This window comes from Eufriesea mexicana, unplaced genomic scaffold (genome assembly GCF_001483705.2).
Source record: "Eufriesea mexicana isolate 0111107269 unplaced genomic scaffold, ASM148370v2 scaffold10620, whole genome shotgun sequence".
Taxonomy (NCBI): domain Eukaryota; kingdom Metazoa; phylum Arthropoda; class Insecta; order Hymenoptera; family Apidae; genus Eufriesea; species Eufriesea mexicana.
The window spans coordinates 144,825-153,560 of NW_016918268.1; the positions used below are offsets into that span (position 1 = coordinate 144,825).

The 8,736-nt window shown below is 35.2% G+C and overlaps 1 protein-coding gene across 1 annotated transcript; it reads right to left on the bottom strand.

Moving 5' to 3' along the window:
• Positions 1-91: 91 nt before the first annotated feature.
• LOC108553484 (uncharacterized) lies at positions 92-1,349 on the bottom strand. The gene is made up of 4 exons (XM_017908391.1): positions 1,218-1,349; positions 743-1,141; positions 455-639; positions 92-377 (listed from the first exon to the last, which is right to left on the bottom strand). Exons 1-4 carry the CDS (start codon positions 1,347-1,349, stop codon positions 92-94), a joined length of 1,002 nt encoding a protein of 333 aa, XP_017763880.1.
• Positions 1,350-8,736: the final 7,387 nt, after the last annotated feature.

The window sequence follows — 8,736 nt, forward strand, 5'->3', positions numbered from 1 at the left end:
TCGGAAAACAGGTATATTTTTGTAAAGAATAAAACTTTTCATACACGTAATCGAGTTTTTCGTAATATCTTATTTACAATGTTTGTGCAAGTTACATAGTTTTTAATATATTTTGAATAGGTCTTTTAAATAATGTTTGATTAATATTAGCTATATCCCATAGTGAATGTTTTTGCTCATTTGAGAATTTAATATTTGATTTTATAAATGATAATATGAGCTTTCCAAAGTTTTTATCCTTTGCAAAATCAACTGCTTTCTCAGATAATAGTTGTATTAATTTATCATTTATATTAGTATCAGTTTTAGTGGCAATTAAGGTATGTAAGAAAGAAAAATGCCATGATTTAAGTTCTTTTACATTTGATAAATATTCCCTATAAAAATAATAATTTTTCACTTGAACATGGTTTCTTTCAAAGTTCAATTAATCAATAGTAAAGTTAATACCTACATAATGAGAACATTATATCTCTCAGGTTCAAAAGCATTTACTATACCATCAATTATTGTTGTATCTGTTAAATTAATATTTAATAGGGGAATAAAAATTAATTTCTGAATATCATCTGGAAATTTTTTAACGCATTCTATTAAAACTGATAGGAGTAATCTAGATGGTTCTTCTAAAGCAATAATCTGTAATAACATTCTAAAATTATTAGCTGTACCTACATAAAAGTTTAAACAAAAAGATTAAGTTTTCATAGATCTATTATTAATGTATCAGTCTAATCTTCACCTTTGGCAATATTAAATGAGTATGGAAGATTTCTGCATATTTAATTCGTTGTTCCAATGTCATATTATTTATAGAACAACATAGATTACATGTACCTAATACACTTAATTTCTTTTCTAAATCACTGACTATTTCCACAAGTTCTACATCTGTTAAATTTTCTAACTGATTTAAATCTAATTTTCCATTAGAACATTCCAGTTCTTCAAAAAGACACTCTATGATATCAAGCTTTGATATGTATTCTTCTTTAATATTTTTATTAAAGCATTTAATATGCTGTGTAAAATAAAATTGAGTAGTTAAAGTCTGATCTGGTGTCATGGACAAAGCATGGTTGCAATCTTCATTACTCTCGTTCAAAACTTCATTTTCAGTTACACATGTTGTTTCTTCTTTCTAAACGAAATAATACAAACTTTAATATTATTTAACTTTAACATGAACTTTTTATTATACTAATGATAATACTAACCTTTTTAGTTACAATTTGCCATAAAGGATCAGCCCGAATTATATCTTCTTTTAACTTTTCTTTAATTACTTTTAATTCTGCCATGATAAGTGGAGATAGTAGATAATTTTTTAAAATATATTCTGAACTCATATTTTGAATAACAAATCAATTTCCAAAATAAAATATTGTATTATATTATATATTTTGAAATTTGTAAATGATAATTATAATACTGTATAAGTTATATTGTTAATCATTCACAAAGAATACGAAGATTACAAAATACGATAGATTATTAGAAAATTATTTTTTTATGTCGTCATACATGCTATTTAAAGTGATCAATGTATAGCAGAAATCGAAAAGAAAGAAAAAATTGAATCGCTACTTAAATTAAGCTATTGCACGTACTAACAAGCAGAGTGCAATTCCTTCGAGTCATCGCTTTATTTGAAACTTTGCAGTATTGTAAATTTCGTCATGCAGTACAAGAAACGGAGACATTCAAAAATTCCTATGCTGAAGATCCGGGGTTCGAGTCCCGTCCATAGATTAACAAATTGATTGCAACATATATTTATAATAAAAGTGAAAAAATTAATAAATTATTAGATATTAAAGGGGAAAAATTATAAATAATGGAATCGGTAAAGTTCAAAAATTTCCGGTCAGGGTGGGGACTCGGCCGATCAGTGGCTATATAAGGAATGACGCAACGCAACAAAATTCATTTGTGAGTTCGACTCCGGAAGTGACGTGTCTTAATTTCCAAATACGTGAAAAGGGTGTGGGGTGCGAAGTGAGATTGGGGCTGGCTACCCTAATCTCACCTCACCCTATTAAATAATTTAATAATATTTTTTTCCTTTCAGGTGATAATTATATTTTTTTTCAGGTTTTAATTATTTTTTTTATTTCAGATATTATTTTTCGTTTATATTTATTTATATTTGAACATACGAATATTTCGTATAATATTTGAATGTTTCGTCGTTGGTTTGTTTATGTCTCATCATTGGGTTGTTTATGTCTTATCATTGGGTTAGTCAATGGCTAGTCGATAGCCACTGTCCACTCTACCCACACTCCATCTTTCGAAATAATTTAATAATTTCTTTTAAGGTTTTAATTACTTTTGTCGTTTCAGATTTTATATTTTCAATTTATTTATTTTTATTGATGCATTCGAATATTTCGTACAATATTCGAATACTTTGTCGTTGGGTTGCTTATGTCTCATCGTTGGGATGTTCATATCTCATCGTTGGGTTCTTCATGTCACATCGTTGGATTGTTCATTCCATTTAATTGATATTTATGGTTTATGTTTATTTTGTTTGTTTATATTTGCTTTATTGTGTTGTGCTAATCTTGTACTAATCTGTTTCTTTTCAGCTTTTCAGGTTTTTCAAGACATAATAGAGCGACGCGGGATGCGTGCGATTACATCTATGTAGACTTAAGTATCAATAAGGTAGATTTTAAGTTTTTCAAGATTTCATCGGAAGACATCGTTGGACGGCGAGGGATGCGTGCGTTTAGATCTAAGTAATTATAAGGAGGATAAGATAGATCCGTAGACTAAGTGTCATGTGCGCGCTATCCGTTCAAAGGTAAGCCACCTAACTTGGAACGAATATATATATTCCCCTATCCTTCTCGTTATCAAATAGAACATAATTGTTCTCGCGATAATCGCGATTGTTCTTAAGTACCGACTAGCCTATGCGACGTACTTCGCGTGTACTCGACAACTCCACGTCTCGTTAAGTCATTCTCACGGCTCGTCTCCGACACTCATTCTGCGCTGTCAATCTCGTCATGCATCGGGATCTCTGGTGGCTCTGGGGCTGGGAAGGCATCTGAATCAATACGCGGGTCCGTTGACCTGGGTGCCAATCTGTGCACACGACCGGGGGAAGGGCCCTGCAGTCGGAATCATTGCAAGAGCGTGCCTGCCTGCCCTGTTGCACTTGGCGGCCATGTGGTTATGCTTGCATAGAGCCTGGGTATGGAGCATGCGCGTGATTCCGACTGTTAGGCCTCGCATAGGACTCTCGGATTAACTCTGACTGTTTCCCTGGTTCGTTGGTTGCCTTAGATCATCGAGTAAGCCATGGCGAGGTCGGCAGTGGCAGGGTGGACAAGGTCCGATCGGGAGGGTGCTGAGGCCCGGACTTGTCTTGTACACGGGAGTACGTCTCGTAGGCTAGTCTGTCTTTCGAATGTGGGCGAACTCGTTCGGGCACGTCGCAATTTTCTATTTGAAAACTTCTATTGGAACTTGAAAATATCTTAGCGTCGTGACAGTAGAGTTTTAGTATACCGAATCGAAATCCCCTTTGTAAGACACGAAATAAAACAAAGTGTCAGTAGAGTCACATTAAATTAAATTGCTCCAAGTTAGGCTAGGGTATCTTTGAAACAGGTAGCACCAGTAGGTTGCGCCGCTAGGGCGCATGTCTAGGTCTCGATGCGTAGTCACCTCCTCGTGATGAGACCTGATAATTGGTATCCTTTCCCAAAAATTTTTCTTTGCAAAACGATACCAAGCTAAGAGCTACGCACAAAGCTTAAGCTATATTCTACCTCTTGTAAGCTTTCGATACTTCGATTGTACATTCGACGATTCTTGAGGCTGTGAGAGATAAGGAATTTTTGTCAATGACGTCAACCAAATACAGTTATAGTTCATACAAATGTATAAATAATCAAATTTCTTATTAATAACAAATTGTTAACAGCGTAAATTTATAATAAAAGTAAAAGAATTAATAAATCATTGGTTATCACTTGAAAAATATCATACCAATGTATAAATGAACGTAAAATTTGCAAAAATCTAAAAATTATTGCACTTATTTTTAATAACAAATTGGCCACAACGGAAAATTTTTAATAATAGTGGAAAAATTACTAAATTGTAGGCTATTATTAGTATATATAACGTATTTGCGAGAAAATGTATCTATAATTAGCAAAAAGTTAATAAATTACTACATTTATTGTCAATAACAAATATTTTGCGACGTATATTAACGATAAAAGTAAAAAAAGTTAATAAATTATTAGCTACCACTTAAGCAAGCAATGTATTTGTACTAAAATATATCCATAACTTACAAAAAGTTAATAAATCATTAAATTTATTGATAATAAGAAATTAAAATTGTTGATAAGAAATAGTTTGCAAAGTATATTAACGATAAAAGTCAAAAAAGTTAATAAATTATTACTTATTACAGCGGAAAAGGAACTTTTAATGAAATCGGTAAGGTTCGGAAATTTTCGCGGATCTTCGGCCGGCCGCCGCTATATAAGGGGCCCGCGTGAAGGCTCGAGCCAGTTGTCGGTTCGACGTCGGAAGGTCCGCGTTAATATTCCTTCTTTTTGTTTCAGGTTTTAATTATCTTTCTTCTTCCAGATTTTATTTCTTTCATTCTATTTGACTTTGTTTCAGCAATCGAGTATTTCGTACAATATTCGAATGCTTCGTCGTTGATTTATTTGTATATCATCGTTGGCTAGATCAATGGCTATTCAGTTACCATTGTCCACTCTCTTAAATAATTTAACAATAATTTATTCTTTCAGGTTCTAATTATTTTTGTTTTTCCAGATTTTATTTCTTTCATTCTATTTCTCTTTGTTTCAGCATTCGAGTATTTCGTACAATATTCGAATGCTTCGTCGTTGATTTACTTATGTCTCATTGTTGGCTAAATCTTTCCTTTCACAAATTTTACGACTTCCGTTCGATTTGTTTTCGTTAGAGCGTTCGAGTATTTCGTATAATACTCGAGCGCTTCCTCGTTGGTATGTTTATATCTCACCGTTGGAATGTTTCTGTCTCGTAGTTATGTTGCTCAGGTCTCGTCGTTGGCTTGCTCGTTCCATTTGGTTATTAGCCTTGACGGTTTCCTCGTATTAATCCCTTTCCTTTCAGCTACATATTAACAATAATATATTCTGTTACAGCTTTTAGGTTTCTCAAGATTCTGAAGTTTCCTTAAGACTTCATTTGCGACACATCAATGAACGATGCGTGCGTTTACTTTTAAGTAATCATAAGATCATGTGCGCGCTATCTGTACAAAGGTAAGCTACCTAATTTGGAGCGAAATTTATAAATTCTCTATCATTTTCTTATCCCCCTCGTTTAGCAAATAGAACATAATTGTTCTCGCGATAATCGCGATCGTTCGTAAGTACCGACTAGCCTACGCGACGTGCTCTCGTGTACTCGATAAGTACATGCTTCGTAAGTCATCCTCACGACTCGTCTCCGACACTCATTTCCAGTCACTGTCAATCTCGTCATGCATCGGGTTCCAGGGTGACCCCCTCGGATCAGTGCGTCTTCTGACCTCGACGGGGCGGTCCGCTGCCTAAGTCGTACGCGACTGGGGCTCGGGCACATGCTGGCTGACGGACTAGTACCATCTACGGTTAGACCACAGGGATGATTAAGTTCTACCCCGTGTGGCTGGGATGCGAAGTGTCTGTCTTGGCCGGCAACCGCCCAGCAGGGCCCTCGCGTTGACACTAGAAGTTTCATTGGTTCAGGGACTATCCTTGGTCCACGTGTAAGTCTTGACGAGTGCGACAGTGACTGGAATTGAACTAGGCCCGATCGGGAGGGTGCCGAGGTATGAAGTTATCTTTGTACACAGGAGTACATCGCCTAGGCTAGTCGGTCTTTCGAATAATCGCGATCTCGTTCGGGCGCGTCGCGATTTTCTATTTGCTCGCGTGTTTGATATTTCATTCCCTATTTTTATGGGAACTGGAAAATATCTTAGCGTTGCGACAGTAGAGTTTCAGTATACCGAATCGAAGTTCCCTTTGTAAGACACGAAATAAAATAAAGTGTCATTAGAGTCACTTTAACTTCATTCGCTCCAAGTTAGATTAGGGTACCTTTGATACAGCTAGCGCCAGCTGGCTGCGCCATTAGGGCGCATGTCGGGTCTCGATGCGTAGCCACCTCCACGTGGTGAGACCTGGTAATTGGTATCGTTTTCCAAAAATTTAATTTAATTAATTTTTGGAAAACGATACCAAGCTAAGTGCTACGCTCCAAAGTTTAAGATATTTCCTATTTCTTGTAAATTTTCAATGTTCCCTTTGAACTTTGAAAATGAAGAATCGGCAATGTCTATCAAAATTATATGTAGATGAAGAGGAATTAAGGAAAAGAATACAAGGGAAGGTAAGTATAAGGTAAGTACAAGGTAAGTAAGATAATTGAAGTGTACCGCGATGCAGAAGAAGTAAAAGCATATAGTCCACAGACTATGGATTGGTCGGGGAGCGTTCGGAGGGAATAGGTCAGGGAGCAACCTCCTATTATGTTATGTTACTCTAATAAAAAGTGATAAAATTGGCCGAAAATTTCTCGCCAAGACTGCAAAAGTATTGCCCAAGAAATTCTAGGAAATGACGTCATTTCTTGGAACTTGTTCGATAATCGACTTCCTGTCATGTTATATATTCCTCATACAAAATCGCGAAATCGGTCAAAAATTTTACGGCGAAGTTGCAAAAGTATTGTTGAAAGAATTCTTGGAAATGACGTAATTTCTTGGAACTTTCTCGGCGGGTGACCCCCTTTCATGTTATGTTAACCTGATACAAAGTCGTAAAATCAGACAGAAATTTCTTCTGGGACAATAGTTTTGCAGCCTCGATAATAAATTCCGGGCGAATTATAGCTATTATGTATCAGAATAACATAACGCGATAGGAGGTATTTCGTGGACAATACTTTTGCTGTCTCAACGAGAAATTGTCGGCCAATTTTTGCTATTTTGTATCAGGATAACATAAGGCGAAAGGAGGTATTTCGTGGACAATACTTTCGCAGTCTTGACGAGAAACTCTCGACAAATTTTTACGATTTGGTATCAGGATAACATAACGTGAAAGAAGCTCTATCACGGTGGCAATTTCCAGAATTGACGTCAGTTCCAAGAATTCTCGGTTAATACTTTTTCCGCCTTGAGGAAAGGTTTCTGGCCGATTTCGTGATTTTGTATGAGGAGAACATAATGTGACCGTAGGTAGGTCGCCGAGACAGTTCCAAGAAATGACGTTATTTCCAAGAATTCTCGGTCAGTTCTTTCGCAGCCTACATGGACAATACTTTTGCCGCTTTGGACTATACCTTTGCCATCTTTAGTCAATACTTTTACTGCCTCGTTGGACAATATTTTTGCCGTTTTTGGTCAATACTTTTACTGCCTCGGTGGACAATACTTCTGCCGTTTTGGTCAATACATTTACTGTCTTGGTGGACAATACTTTTGCCGTTTTTGTTCAATACTTCTACTGCCTCGGTGGACAATTCTTTTCCCGTCTTTGGCCAATACGTTTGCGCTGTCGAAGAAAAAATTTTGGCCGATTTCACGACTTTATATGAGGAGAACATAATATGATAGGAGGTCGCTCGCCGAGACAGTTTCAAGAAATGACGACATTTCCAAGAATTCTCTTTGGCAGCACTTATTCAACCTTGTCGTAAAATTTTCGGCCGATTTCGTGATTTTGTATCAGGATAACATGACATGAAAGAAGGTCATTTGCCGAGACAGTTCCAAGAAATTACGTCATTTCCAAGAATTCTGGACAATACTTTTGCAGCTTTGCAGTACATTTTAATAATTTTACTTACCTTATACTCACCTTACTTACCGTCCTTACATACCTTCCCTTACTTGCGTTCCTTTCTTTACCTACAAGGAGAATGCAATTCCTCCGGGTTACCGATTTAGTTGAAACTTTCCAGGTTTGTAGATATCGTCATGCAGTTTAAGAAAATATATTATTATAGCCGCAATTATTAAATAGTCTTCAAGATATTTGCGATTAAAGTTTTATTACATCATTAATTAAATATTTATTCCCCATCTCTTTTAAGTTAAATTGTAGCGTAATTGGGACGATAGGGAATTGATATACTGGAGGACCTGGGTTCGATTCGCGTCCTCGTAGGTTTTTGATAATTCTTTTAAATATATTTTTTGTCTTGTATTTATTTTTCGCCTATGAAAACATTGTAAATACACAATTATAAATAAAATTTCTTAATAAAAAAGTTTTTATTTATGCCTTCTTATGCTAGTATATATTTATTCCAAAATAATAAGAATATTATGCAAGAAAAATATTTTTCTACAGCAATCTTATTTACAACAGAAAATACAAATTATCGCTCGTGTAAGTATTAATTATTAAATTAAACATCCTGTAAGAATGTTACCTATAATTCCAACTTCGCTGTGCAGCTATAAATTTTCATGAATTAATTACAAAAACTTGGCAATTTATTAATTTTCTACTGTCGAATTGATATCTAGTATCCAGTTCGAATAAAAATTTTACCGCCTGCGATCAGCGCCGTCTATGACTTTGGAATAGTTTCTCAAACAGTTTACTAACTCTGGTTACGTGCACCTAATATATTTTAATTTACTTTAATAAATAAAATCATAAAGTTTACTATATTCTTTAATAAATTCAACCGAAACAGCGGTTT

What these genes read in the sequence shown, in the direction of transcription:
- LOC108553484 (XM_017908391.1), bottom strand. Translation starts at nt 1,349, where the DNA reads ATGAGTTCAGAATATATTTTAAAAAATTATCTACTATCTCCACTTATC. An exon ending in GGCAAATTGTAACTAAAAAG is followed by an intron (nt 1,142 to 1,217) that starts GTTAGTATTATC and finishes TATTTCGTTTAG; the next exon opens with AAAGAAGAAACAACATGTGT. An exon ending in AGATATAATGTTCTCATTAT is followed by an intron (nt 378 to 454) that starts GTAGGTATTAAC and finishes TTATTTTTATAG; the next exon opens with GGAATATTTATCAAATGTAA.